The sequence below is a fragment of the Pollachius pollachius genome, assembly GCF_949987615.1.
Source record: "Pollachius pollachius genome assembly, chromosome: 14".
NCBI classification, from domain to species: Eukaryota; Metazoa; Chordata; class Actinopteri; order Gadiformes; family Gadidae; genus Pollachius; species Pollachius pollachius.
In genome coordinates this window covers 11,319,918-11,333,309 of record NC_136947.1, presented here as the reverse complement: position 1 = coordinate 11,333,309, position 13,392 = coordinate 11,319,918, and the positions used below count along the sequence as shown (strand labels likewise).

The 13,392-nt window shown below is 49.8% G+C and overlaps 2 protein-coding genes across 3 annotated transcripts in view; both read left to right on the top strand.

The window, feature by feature from the left end:
- LOC307085740 (nucleoprotein TPR-like) overlaps window positions 1-6,838 on the top strand; it is a 37,896-nt gene extending 31,058 nt beyond the window's left edge. Inside the window, exons 43-52 of the mRNA XM_079750602.1 lie at window positions 395-584; window positions 747-970; window positions 1,168-1,239; window positions 1,337-1,428; window positions 1,651-1,760; window positions 3,234-3,332; window positions 4,265-4,397; window positions 4,770-4,861; window positions 5,971-6,087; window positions 6,615-6,838. Coding sequence (XP_079606728.1) covers window positions 395-584; window positions 747-970; window positions 1,168-1,239; window positions 1,337-1,428; window positions 1,651-1,760; window positions 3,234-3,332; window positions 4,265-4,397; window positions 4,770-4,861; window positions 5,971-6,087; window positions 6,615-6,658 — 1,173 coding nt within the window. The 3' untranslated portion in view covers window positions 6,659-6,838. The remainder of the gene's footprint in view (window positions 1-394; window positions 585-746; window positions 971-1,167; window positions 1,240-1,336; window positions 1,429-1,650; window positions 1,761-3,233; window positions 3,333-4,264; window positions 4,398-4,769; window positions 4,862-5,970; window positions 6,088-6,614) is intronic.
- A 2,585-nt stretch (window positions 6,839-9,423) lies between these two features.
- On the top strand, window positions 9,424-13,173 carry dusp12 (dual specificity phosphatase 12). 2 transcript variants are annotated; one of them, XM_079751574.1, is made up of 8 exons: window positions 9,424-9,515; window positions 10,579-10,847; window positions 11,013-11,126; window positions 11,368-11,486; window positions 11,746-11,833; window positions 12,174-12,265; window positions 12,377-12,456; window positions 12,876-13,173. In XM_079751574.1, exons 2-8 carry the CDS (start codon window positions 10,591-10,593, stop codon window positions 13,077-13,079), a joined length of 954 nt encoding a protein of 317 aa, XP_079607700.1. In that variant the 5' UTR covers window positions 9,424-9,515; window positions 10,579-10,590; the 3' UTR covers window positions 13,080-13,173. The 2 variants fall into 2 exon arrangements, with proteins under 2 accessions (XP_079607700.1, XP_079607699.1); XM_079751573.1 differs by having other exon boundaries at window positions 9,444-9,515; window positions 10,575-10,847.
- The last annotated feature ends 219 nt before the right edge of the window (window positions 13,174-13,392 follow it).

Sequence of the window (13,392 nt, the reverse complement as noted above, 5' to 3'; positions counted from 1 at the left end):
ATATTAGTCGCGGAGGAGACCAAATATCCCATAGACATTCCGTCTCCTCTTTGCTCCATGTCGAGCCACGACTCTTTTTCATCCGACAGTCTGACAAAGCACGTAAAACGTATGTTGGAAAAAACACATAAAAATGCTGATGCATGTAAAAACTGTTGCGAAAATTGACATGTGAAAAGGAACCGCACCAAACCGAACAAGAAACATTGGACCAAGGAGAGCGAATTAAAGGACTTTCCTGGTGTGAATACGCCCTTAGTCTTGTATTGTAGAGCATACTGTGTACGTAGTCGTTAAGCAGCTCGTTAAGCAGCTTGTTAAGCAGCTCGTTAGTCAGCTCGTTAGTCCTTTTGCTGGACCAGCGCTGTATGAATGAAGTTTGTTGGTGTCCCAGTATAAGGAGGAAGAGGATGAAGACACTGGGGACGGAGGGATGGGGGGAGAAGGGAGTAACGACGGGAGTGGAGAAGCAGAGGAGGAGGAGGAAGGAGCCATGAGTTCTGAGGACTCAGAACTTGTCAAGGAGGAGGAGAACCTTGGTGCCGCGTCCTCAGACTCCTCCAGCCGGCCGTCCTCCCACAGCGGTACGGGTGTAGTGTGTGTTTATAATGAGTAGTATGTGTGTGTATAATGCGTTGTGTGTGTGTGTCTGTATAATGCGTAGTGTGTGTATAATGTGTGTGTAATGCGTAGTGTGTGTATAATGTGTGTATAATGCGTAGTGTGTGTGTGTTCCTCTCTTCCAGGAGAGGGCAGCAGCAGTGCGGTGGAGCCCCTCCCCCCCAGAGAGATGCTTTACCCCCAGCCCTCCTCCACAACCTCCTCCCCTGCTCCTCCCACCTCCTCCCCTGCTCCTCCCACCTCCTCCCTCACCCCTCGCCTCCCCCAGCCACGACGCCCCCCCCACCCCCTCCCCCCCCGCCTCAACATACACCCGCCTGCCCCCGAACTGGGACCGCCACACACACAGGTACATGCGCACACACACACACACACACACACACACACACACACAGGTACATGCGCGCGCGCACACACACACACACACACACACACACACACACACACACACACACACACACACACACACACACACACACACACACACACACACCAGATTTGTTCATCTTTAGCCAATAAGAAGTCTCCCTGTTTGTGACCAATCAGAGACAGTCCTCCCAGCTGCGGAGGCCATCGGTTGGCCGAGGGCCCCAGCTGACCCCTGGCATCGGCAGCATGGTGAGGTCACCTTTATGACTATCAACTAACTAGTAGCCTTTACTGTCCTCCCTAACCTCCACTAACCTGTCCTAACCTGTCCTCCTGTGTCCTGCAGCAGCATTTCTTTGACGACGATGACCGGATGGTCCCCAGCACCCCGACGCTGGTGGTCCCCCACCGCACTGACGGCTTCGCTGAGGCTATACAGTAAGGAGCTAGCCCTGATGCTCTCCACGAGCACGCCGCGGGCCGCTACGTTGTCCGGCTGTACGGGGATCTATGTCCTAGTAAAGGGATGAGGAGAAACAAGGAGCTAAGCAGCATTAGCAGCTATCAGCTACATGGCTAAGCTGGACAGTGAAGCTGTGTTGATCCCTGCTGGTTCTCGGCCATCTTGGATGAGTGTGTAATGGCGTCCATTTTGTGCAGCTCCCCCCAGGTGGCGGCTCTGTCCACACGGTTCAGGTTCGGGCCCCCGGAGGACCTGCTACCCCAGAGCTCAGGGCACTCGGACCTGGGGCAGCTGGCCTCGCACGGAGGTAACACAACACTACACAACACACTACACACTCTGACCTGGGGCAGCTGGCCTCACACGGAGGTAACACAACACTACACTACACACTCTGACCTGGGGCAGCTGGCCTCACACGGAGGTAACACAACACTACACACTACACACTCTGAACTGGGGCAGCTGGCCTCACACGGAGGTAACACAACACTACACAACACTACACACTACACACTCTGACCTGGGGCAGCTGGCCTCACACGGAGGTAACACAACACTACACAACACACTACACACTCTGACCTGGGGCAGCTGGCCTCGCATGGAGGTAACACAACACTACACAACACACTACACACTCTGACCTGGGGCAGCTGGCCTCGCAAGGAGGTAACACAACACTACACAACACACTACACACTCTGACCTGGGGCAGCTGGCCTCGCACGGAGGTAACACAACACTACACAACACACTACACACTCTGACCTGGGGCAGCTGGCCTCGCACGGAGGTAACACAACACTACACAACACTACACACTACACACTCTGACCTGGGGCAGCTGGCCTCACACGGAGGTAACACAACACTACACTACACACTCTGACCTGGGGCAGCTGGCCTCACACGGAGGTAACACAACACTACACTACACACTCTGACCTGGGGCAGCTGGCCTCACACGGAGGTAACACAACACTACACACTACACACTCTGAACTGGGGCAGCTGGCCTCACACGGAGGTAACACAACACTACACAACACTACACACTACACACTCTGACCTGGGGCAGCTGGCCTCACACGGAGGTAACACAACACTACACAACACACTACACACTCTGACCTGGGGCAGCTGGCCTCGCATGGAGGTAACACAACACTACACAACACACTACACACTCTGACCTGGGGCAGCTGGCCTCGCAAGGAGGTAACACAACACTACACAACACACTACACACTCTGACCTGGGGCAGCTGGCCTCGCACGGAGGTAACACAACACTACACAACACACTACACACTCTGACCTGGGGCAGCTGGCCTCGCACGGAGGTAACACAACACTACACAACACTACACACTACACACTCTGACCTGGGGCAGCTGGCCTCACACGGAGGTAACACAACACTACACTACACACTCTGACCTGGGGCAGCTGGCCTCACACGGAGGTAACACAACACTACACTACACACTCTGACCTGGGGCAGCTGGCCTCACACGGAGGTAACACAACACTACACTACACACTCTGACCTGGGGCAGCTGGCCTCACACGGAGGTAACACAACACTACACAACACACTACACACTCTGACCTGGGGCAGCTGGCCTCACACGGAGGTAACACAACACTACACAACACACTACACACTCTGACCTGGGGCAGCTGGCCTCACACAGAGGTAACACTACACTGCTATGTCTGCTATGTGTGTTGTGTTATAATGTGTGTCGTGTTGTGATGTATGTGTCTTTGTGTAGGTCTGGGGATGTATGAGTCTCCTCTGTTCCTGGCGGCTCATGAGGAGGAGGGCGGGGGGAGGAGCGTCCCCACGACCCCGCTGCAGATCGCTGCTCCAGGTACCTGTCTGTCTGCTCACCTGTCTGTGCCTATTCTCTCTCTGTCTTCAGTATGGCTCTCGCTCTCTCTCTTATTCTCGCTCTGTGTATTCACTATGGCTCTCTCTCACTCTGTGTATTCACTATGGCTCTCTCTCGCTCTGTGTATTCACTATGGCTCTCTCTCGCTCTGTGTATTCACTATGGCTCTCTCTCGCTCTGTGTATTCACTATGGCTCTCTCTCGCTCTGTGTATTCACTATGGCTCTCTCTCGCTCTGTGTATTCACTATGGCTCTCTCTCGCTCTGTGTATTCACTATGGCTCTCTCTCCCTCTGTGTATTCACTATGGCTCTCTCTCGCTCTGTGTATTCACTATGGCTCTCTCTCGCTCTGTGTATTCACTATGGCTCTCTCTCGCTCTGTGTATTCACTATGGCTCTCTCTCGCTCTGTGTATTCACTATGGCTCTCTCTCGCTCTGCGTATTCACTATGGCTCTCTCTCGCTCTGCGTATTCACTATGGCTCTCTCTCGCTCTGCGTATTCACTATGGCTCTCTCTCGCTCTGCGTATTCACTATGGCTCTCTCTCGCTCTGCGTATTCACTATGGTTCTCTCTCGCTCTGTGTATTCACTATGGCTCTCTCTCGCTCTGTGTATTCACTATGGCTCTCTCTCCCTCTGTGTATTCACTATGGCTCTCTCTCCCTCTGTGTATTCACTATGGCTCTCTCTCGCTCTGTGTATTCACTATGGCTCTCTCTCGCTCTGTGTATTCACTATGGCTCTCTCTCGCTCTGTGTATTCACTATGGCTCTCTCTCGCTCTGTGTATTCACTATGGCTCTCTCTCGCTCTGTGTATTCACTATGGCTCTCTCTCGCTCTGTGTATTCACTATGGCTCTCTCTCGCTCTGTGTATTCACTCTGGCTCTCTCTCCTCTCTTTCTAGTGACGGTGTTCTCTGAGTCTTTGCCTCTGGACAGTAGTGACAACATGGCCTCCCAGTCGGTTCCCATGGTTACCAACTCCGGTGGGATGGGGGCCGGCGACGATGAGGTCTTCATGGAGCAGGAGGGGGAGGGGTGAGAGGGTCACCCTACTGCCATCTAGTACTAGTACTAGTACCACTACCGTCTGTGTTGTGGTCCAGCCTGTGTTGTGTTGTGGTCCAGCCTGTGTTGTGTTGTGTTGTGGTCCAGCCTGTGTTGTGTTGTGGTCCAGCCTGTGTTGTGTTTTGGTCCAGCCTGTGTTGTGTTGTGTTGTGTTGTGGTCCAGCCTGTGTTGTGGTCCAGCCTGTGTTGTGTTGTGTTGTGGTCCAGCCTGTGTTGTGTTGTGTTGTGGTCCAGCCTGTGTTGTGTTGTGTTGTGGTCCAGCCTGTGTTGTGGTCCAGCCTGTGTTGTGTTGTGGTCCAGCCTGTGTTGTGTTGTGGTTCTGACAGCAGTGTGTCCTCCCAGCCTCCAGGGACCCTCAGAGAGCCACCCAGACTTAGAGGCCTCCGGGCAGCAGAGTGAGGATGCAGCGCTGCCCTCCACCAGCCAGGACCCCGGTGACTATACCTTAATATTACTGTAGAGTAATACTATACACTTTAGTATTACTGTAGAATATAAGACTGTCTATTAATACTATACACCTTAATATTACTGTAGAGTAATACTATACACTTTAGTATTACTGTAGAATATAAGACTGTCTATTAATACTATTCACCTTTATATTACTGTAGAGTAATACTATACACTTTAGTATTGCTGTAGGATATAAGACTGTCTATTAATACTATACACCTTAGTGTTACTGTCTATTAATACTATACACTTTAGTATTACTGTAGAATATAATACTATCTATTAATGCTATACACTTTAATATTACTGTAGAATGAAATGCTGTCTATTAATACTATACACTTTAGTATTACTGTAGAATATAATACTGTCTATTAATACTATACACTTTACTATTACTCTAGAATGAAATGCTGTCTATTAATACTATACACTTTAGTATTACTGTAGAATATAATACTGTCTATTAATGCTATACACCTTAATATTACTGTAGAATATAATACTGTATTAAGACTACACTTTAATATTACTGTAGAATGAAATGCTGTCTATTAATACTATACACCTTACCATTACTGTAGAATATTAAACTGTATTAATACTATACACTTTACTATTACTGTAGAATATAAAACTGTCTATTAATATGATACAGGACAGAGACAGACTGGGAGAGGACAGACTGTAGCTGTGATAGAGGACGGACTGTGATAGAGGACGGACTATAGAGGTGATAGAGGACAGACTGTGATAGAGGACGGACTATAGAGGTGATAGAGGACAGACTGTGATAGAGGACAGACTGTAGCTGTGATAGAGGACAGATTGTGATAGAGGATGGACTATAGAGGTGATAGAGCACAGGCTATAGAGGTGATAGAGGACAGACTGTGATAGAGCACGGACTGTAGCTGTGATAGAGGACAGACTGTGATAGAGGACGGACTATAGAGGTGATAGAGGACGGACTATAGAGGTGATAGACAGACTGTGATAGAGGACAGACTGTAGCTGTGATAGAGGACAGACTGTGATAGAGGACGGACTATAGAGGTGATAGAGGACTAACCGGTCTCCTCCACAGACAGCAGCAGTGCTCCCCGCCGGCCTCTAGTGGGCCACGCCCAGAGCAGCAGTCTGGCCTCCAGAGGACCAGCCTTCAGAGGCAGAGGGGACGGCCGTACCACGCTCATCCGCAGGGGTAAGAACCTTCTAGACCTCCTGGTGTCTGAGGCCTTTAGACCTCTGAGGTCTGGGGCCTCTAGACCTTCTGGTGTCTGAGGCCTCTAGATCTTCTGGGGTCTGGGGCCTCTAGACCTCCTGGTGTCTGAGGCCTTTAGACCTCTGAGGTCTGGGGCCTCTAGACCTCCTGGTGTCTGAGGCCTTTAGACCTCCTGGTGTCTGGGGCCTCTAGACATCCTGGTGTCTGGGGCCTCTAGACCTCCTGGTGTCTGGGGTCTCTAGACCTCCTGGTGTCTGGGGCCTCTAGACCTCCTGGTGTCTGGAGCCTCCAGACCTCCTGGTGTCTGAGGCCTTTAGACCTCCTGGTGTCTGGGGCCTCTAGACCTCCTGGTGTCTGAGGCCTCTAGATCTGGTGTCTGAGGCCTCTAGACCTCGTCTGACTCCCTCAGGCTTAATTAGGAAAGAGCTTTTAATCTGACTCTGTCTGTGTCTCTCTCGCTCTCACTGTGTCTCGCCCTCTCTCTCTCCCCCCCTCTCTCTCTCTAGGTGTCACTTTCTCCCGTGCTGGTAGAGGAGGCGTCCCTCAGTGATGTCATCTATCCAGTCAGCCAATCAGGATGCTGGGATGTGCCTTGGCATTTCATAACCATGTTATTGTTTCCTGTTTTTATAGCCGTAGATCTGTTAGTATCAACATATTGGTAGTGATGGAGCTATGTGCTACGCTTGTTTTAGCCGCTTTAGTTATATTATGTTAATGTCGTATTGCTGTTCTGTTTTTGCTAATAAAGTTAACAATACGCAAAGAGCAGCCTACATTATGTCAATACTGCAGTAAGTGGTGCTACTGTACATTTAGTACTACAGTAAGAGGTCTTACTGTACATTTAGTACTACAGTAAGAGGTGCTGCAGTACACATTTAGTACAGTAAGAGGTGCCACTGTACATTTAGTACTACAGTAAGAGATGCTACTGTACATTTAGTACTACAGTAAGAGGTGCTGCTGTACACATTTAGTACTACAGTAAGATGCTACAGAAGTTCAGCGGGGGTCAGGCAAAGGTCAGAGGGGGGTCAGGCAGAGGTCAGTGGGGGGTCAAGCCGAGGTCCGGGGTCAGGGGGCGTGGAGAGGCATTGGGCAGTGATGTGAAACTAAGGGCGGTAGTTTATGGGGCATTCGACTCAAAGCGGAGAGGTTGTGGGTTCAGACCCTGAGGTCCGCAGCCTGACCCTAGTGCAAGGCAGCCTGAAGCATGAGGCTTCAGCGCGACCCGCTCCTCCTGACCCGCTCCTCATGACCCACTCCTCCTGACCCGCTCCTCATGACCCGCTCCTCCTGACCCGCTCCTCCTGGTCTGCTCCTCCTGACCCGCTCCTCATGACCCACTCCTCATGACCAGCTCCTCCTGGTCTGCTCCTCCTGACCCGCTCCTCCTGACCCGCTCCTCCTGGTCTGCTCCTCCTGACCCGCTCCTCATGACCCGCTCCTCCTGACCCGCTCCTCATGACCTGCTCCTCATGACCTGCTCCTCCTGGTCTGCTCCCCATGACCCACTCCTCCTGGTCTGCTCCTCCTGACCCACTCCTCCTGTTCTGCTCCTCATGACCCGCTCCTCCTGACCCACTCCTCATGACCCGCTCCTCATGACCCGCTCCTCCCGGTCTGCTCCTCCTGACCCGCTCCTCATGACCCGCTCCTCCTGACCCGCTCCTCCTGGTCTGCTCCTCCTGGTCTGCTCCTCATGACCCGCTCCTCCTGACCCGCTCCTCATGACCCGCTCCTCCTGGTCTGCTCCCCATGACCCGCTCCTCCTGGTCTGCTCCCCATGACCCGCTCCTCATGACCCACTCCTCCTGTTCTGCTCCTCCTGACCCGCTCCTCCTGGTCTGCTCCTCATGACCCGCTCCTCATGACCTGCTCCTCCTGACCCGCTCCTCATGAACTCCTCATGACCCACTCCTCCTGACCCGCTCCTCATGAACTCCTCCTCCTGACCCACTCCTCCTGACCCGCACCTCATGACCTGCTCCTCATGACCTGCTCCTCCTTCTCCTCATCTTCTAGAGAATTCTAACGTCCAGAGGAGACCGACAGGCATCAAATATATCAGACAGATATAGTAACTCTTTAATATTATGCCTCGTGCCCACTGCATCCGTCCGTTGACTGATCCCCATTGACTTTGAATGGGGACGGACGCGCAATGCATTGTGGATCCGTGCGCTCCGTTGGAGCCCTCGGCGCCGTCGAAAAGTTGATAAATGTTCAACTTTTTTTTTTCCGTCATCCAATCAGATCACGTATGCAAATGTAAGCACTGTGACACTACTCGGGCTCTGACGACCCTGGAAAACTCCCCCATCCGTCAGCCACGCCTTCCGACGTCCTTTGACTGACGGTGCAGCAAGAGGCGTTAGTGTGTAGATGTATCTCTCTCTCGACAGACACCTCTGCGAATTCTCTTTTTTTGCATAGTAAATTTCCTTTCCTATGGAGATGACCAAGAAGTGGTTGGAGGAAAGGTGGTTCGAATTCTAATAATGCTTAGGAAAGGAGCCTCGATGCTCCCTTTAACCCTCCTTTAGCATAGGTTACTCCTGAGCAACCTTTGCGAAAGGAAAATAGATAGTGGTATCTCAATCCTTTACGGCGGCAATATTTAAAGCAACATACCACCGACGAAGTTTACCGACTCTACGCGAAGACGCGTGAGAGACGCGGTTAAGTTGAAGAATAGAAGAGAAGAAATACAATGCAATTAATAATAATGGATACCAATTCCAGAAACATTATTTGAATCGAAATGAAATCATTTATTGTTGGTTATTAAGCACACACTTTACACCGTTTCTTATTCACATTTAGGAAAGACAACTGGGGGCAGTTCATTTCAACATAAGTTGAGCCTCTTTTTTTTTTCACATGTGAATTGGCCTCAAATATTTTCGTTGGCCATGTCCGACCTAAGTGATTCTCACTGTTGGCGACAACCTGATTGAAATTGACCTTTTCATCTCTCCTTGACCCGATGACGTTTTCCACAAAGGTTAAGGAAAGGAGGCATACAGGTTAGGAGATTTGACTATTCGTAGAGGCCCCAGGTTCAGGGTCGACCTTTAATGAAGCTTTGATAAAAACGGTCACCGGAGGGGTTAGGGGTCGTAGCCAAGTTATTTTAGCGCATTATTACCTCAACAAATCTCGATGTTTATTTCAGATCTGAGTCAAATAAAATACATTATTTTATACAAAACATTATAGACTCGTATTACTTGATGCTACTTTTCCTTGCATGGTATTGGTGTATTTTACTAGGAACGGAAATCGAGTTGGATGTTTCTAATCGGATGATTTAACAAAGCCCACACAACAGTTTTCTGAAGCGACCACATGAGTGATCAGGATTCAAATCAGGATTATTGATGTGATCAGGCGACAACAAGGTGTGTAATATTATGGTCTATCTAGTAGCACAAGGTCTAGTACTAATACGAGGACTAGTACTATTACTTAGTAGTACTAGGTCCAGTACTAATACTAGTACTCATTAGTACTAGGTTCAGTACTACTTGTTCTCAGTAATACTAGATAATGGTGTGTTCGAAATGCCTCGTACACCACCCGCACGAGCTCTTGTGATTTTCTGGTTTGTAACCCTTAGAACGTTCCCGTTTGTCATTGGCTAGTCATTGTGGGAGCGTGCCTATGTTCCCACGTTTCTAAGATTTTTTTTTTTTCAAAATTTGGCCGTAAGTTCCCACAGCCCTATGTTTCCACATTTCACTGGCGCCGTTGGATCCTGCCTCACTTGAGCAACAACATCTTGTCAGAATTGAGCTAGGGTTAGCCCTAACCCTAACCCTGTCTGCTATGCTTTTCAACAAATATTGTGGAAAAAAATAGCTCATTAATTTATTATAAAGTGCTTCCAAAAAACCTTGTGGGAGGATAGGGCATAAATTGAAGGGAAATATAAGGAACACAAAACAAAATTTGAGCATGTGTTAGAAATGTGGGACCATAGGGTTTCATTTTGAGAAAAATCTTAGAAATAAGAGAAATCGTAGAAATGTGGGAACATAGGGCTGCCCCCGTCATTGTTTTAGCTACATTAGCCTCTTTAGCAAACCAGCTCGAAAACAAACAGAACTTCACATTGTATTACACACACAGCAAGATTGCAATGCATTAATTGATGACCGGCTTAAAGCAGCAATGTAATCATGTGTGTAAGAGGGAGCATTTCAAATCTACATTTAAATGACCAACGGGGTACAAATACAAAAAAAAATCTCTTTACGGGTGCAGCCATCTTTGTCAAGTCGTGCGCTCAGCCTCACTGAACTCGGTGGACTATCAGAATCCCGAGTGGGGCCGACCAAAAGGGGGAGTTCCTCCGTGAAATGACGCAAGAAAGCTGGGAGATTTCCCACTTGGTGACTCGTGCAGTCGGTGTACGAGGCATCTGGAACACAACATGACACTCAGACTTCCTGTCCCAGCTAGTCCCGCCCCATCATGATATTGGTCGAGCCCGGCCTCTTCATCGGATCAGCAGCCGACCTGAGCGACGCGCAGGCTTTGGCCGAGGCAGCTGTCAGTCACGTGCTGTCGGTGGACTCTGAGGACCCTCCCCTCCCGCAGGGGGAGGGGCTCCAACACAAGAGGATCAGCGTCCTGGACCAGCCGACCTCTGACCTCCTGAGTCACATGGATGACAGCTTCCTGTTCCTACAGGAAGCTGTGGAGGGGGGCGGGGCTGCTCTCGTGCACTGGTAGGTCAAAGGTTTAAGTTCAATCCTCAACTCTGAGCCTGCATACTGAAGAACCTTTGGATCAATAGAGCCTGTGTAGAGTGTGGTTAGTCAAGAATCACACTCAGATTGTAAACATTAGTGATGTGTGTGTGTGTGTGTGTGTGTATGTGTGTGTTTGTGTAGCCATGCGGGGCGGAGCCGTAGTGCTGCCATGGTAACGGCCTACCTGATGAGGAGCCACAGGCTGAGCTTCTCTGAGGCCTACGACCGCCTGCAGCGCAGAAACCCTGACGTCCAGTAGGTCACGACCTCTAACCTCTGACCCCTCCCACTGGAGGTCACGTGAGCTCTGATCCCTCCTACTGGAGGGGAGAGGAGGTCAGAGCCCCTGACCTCCTCTCTCCCCTCCTCCTCTCTTCTCTCTTCCTCCTCTCTCCACTCCAATGTCTTGTCTTCTGAAAAATTGTTTGTACAAGTCTCCTGCTTAGCTCACCTAGTGTGTGTGTGTGTGTGTGTGTGTGCACGTGTGCGTGTGCAGGGTGAACACTGGGTTCCAGCAGCAGCTCCAGCTCTACGAGGCTCTGGGCTGCCGAGTCAACCGGAGCCGAGCCGAGTACAGAGAGTTCAGACTCAGGCTGCTGGTGGAGCAGCAGGCAGGTACACACACACACACACACACACACACACACACACACACACACACACACACACACACACACACACACACACACACACACACACACACACACACACACACACACACATACACACATACACACATACATACATACATACATACACACACACACACACACACACAGCTATATATAAATGCTTGATTCCATCGTGTACCATGCCGTGGCCCACCAGCATTCCAGTACATGTTATGTGTGTGTGTGTGTGTGTGTGTATGTAGACCTCTCCCAGGTCCCAAGCGAGGTCTTTGCGGTGGATCCCGCTGACTCCGCCTCCTCCGAGGTCTCCTATCGGTGCAGGAAGTGCAGGTCAGAGGTCAACTGATATTTCCTGATATTACAACCTGTATTACCTACAGGAGGCCTCTGTTAGTCCAGGTGCCCCCGGGTCCTGGTCTTCAGGAGGACTCTGTTAGTCCAGGACTCTGGTCTACAGGAAGACTGTTAGTCCAGGTCTCTGATGTCCCAGGTCCTGGACTACAGGAGGACTCTGTTAGTCCAGGTCTCTGGACTATAGGAGGACTCTGTTAGTCCAGGTCTCTGATCCCCCGGGTCCTGGACTACAGGAGGACTCTGTTAGTCCAGGTCTCTGGACTATAGGAGGACTCTGTTAGTCCAGGTCTCTGATCCCCCGGGTCCTGGACTACAGGAGGACTCTGTTCCGCGGTTCCAGTCTGCTGAGTCACGAGGTTGGGGACGGAGCTTCGTCCTTTCAGCACAAGAAATCCAGCGATCCTACTGGTAAGACGACCTGTCAATCCTTCAAAGCCGGTCGAAGGCTGGGCCTCATAATCTGATTAATGATTCAGTATGTGATCAATCATTATTAATAGGATGACGCTGGTTTCCCAGGTAACGCAGCATGCACCTCCTACTTCATCGAGCCTGTCCAGTGGATGGAGAGCGCTCTGATTGGCCAGCTGGACGGGCCGGTACTTCATACACTTATACACACTAATATATACACACCACTACACACTATTACTCACTAATATTCACCACTACACACTATTACTCACTTTAAAACACTTATATTCACCACTACTCACTATCACACACAAATATTCACCACTACACACTATTAATCACTTATGCACACTAATATTCACCACTACACACTATTACACACTAATATTCGCCATTACACTTATATCATGTACATAGTGTACACGATTTATACATTGTATATTATCTATACTATCTATAGTGTAAATGTAAATGTGTTCCAGCTGCGATGCAGCAGTAAGCTGGGGGCGTTCTGCTGTATATACTGATAGTTATATAGTATGTATAGTTATATAGTGTGTATTATATAGTGTATATTCTATAGTGATATGTTGATGTGTTCCAGCTACGGTGCCCGCGATGCAGCAGTAAGCTGGGGGCGTTCTGCTGGGCAGGGGGGCGATGCTCCTGTGGCCGATGGGTCACGCCCTCCTTCCAACTCCACCACAACCGACTGGACTGCATACGACCAATCAGTATCCAGAAAATACACACCCTGACTGACTCACAGACCCTGACTGACTCGCACACTGACACACACCCTGGCTAATCACCCACACACATCTTTATACATATATCTAGATTTATAGATATGGATCTTTATATCTAGATCTATGTGTAGAGGAGTTTCCTGCTGCAGTAATCTCCTCTGCCATTTCCTCATGAATAAAATACTTAAAACGGTTTTGTTTAGCTTGTGATTCAGTTGATGCATCAGGGTTGAGTTCACCCTGGTTGGTCGGTAGCAACGGTTGTTTAATTATGTTGTGTACGGGCCCAGCCCATAATGTAGATCTACTGGTGTGTATAAGAGGGACGAGCCCATAGCTAGTACAACTAGCTTGCTAGCAATGCAAGCTAAC

Coding starts and splice junctions, on each gene's coding strand:
- dusp12 (XM_079751574.1), top strand. CDS start 10,591: ATGATATTGGTCGAGCCCGGCCTCTTCATCGGATCAGCAGCCGACCTG. Junction 12,266..12,376: donor GAAATCCAGCGATCCTACTG/GTAAGACGACCT, acceptor CTGGTTTCCCAG/GTAACGCAGCATGCACCTCC. Junction 12,457..12,875: donor TTGGCCAGCTGGACGGGCCG/GTACTTCATACA, acceptor GATGTGTTCCAG/CTACGGTGCCCGCGATGCAG.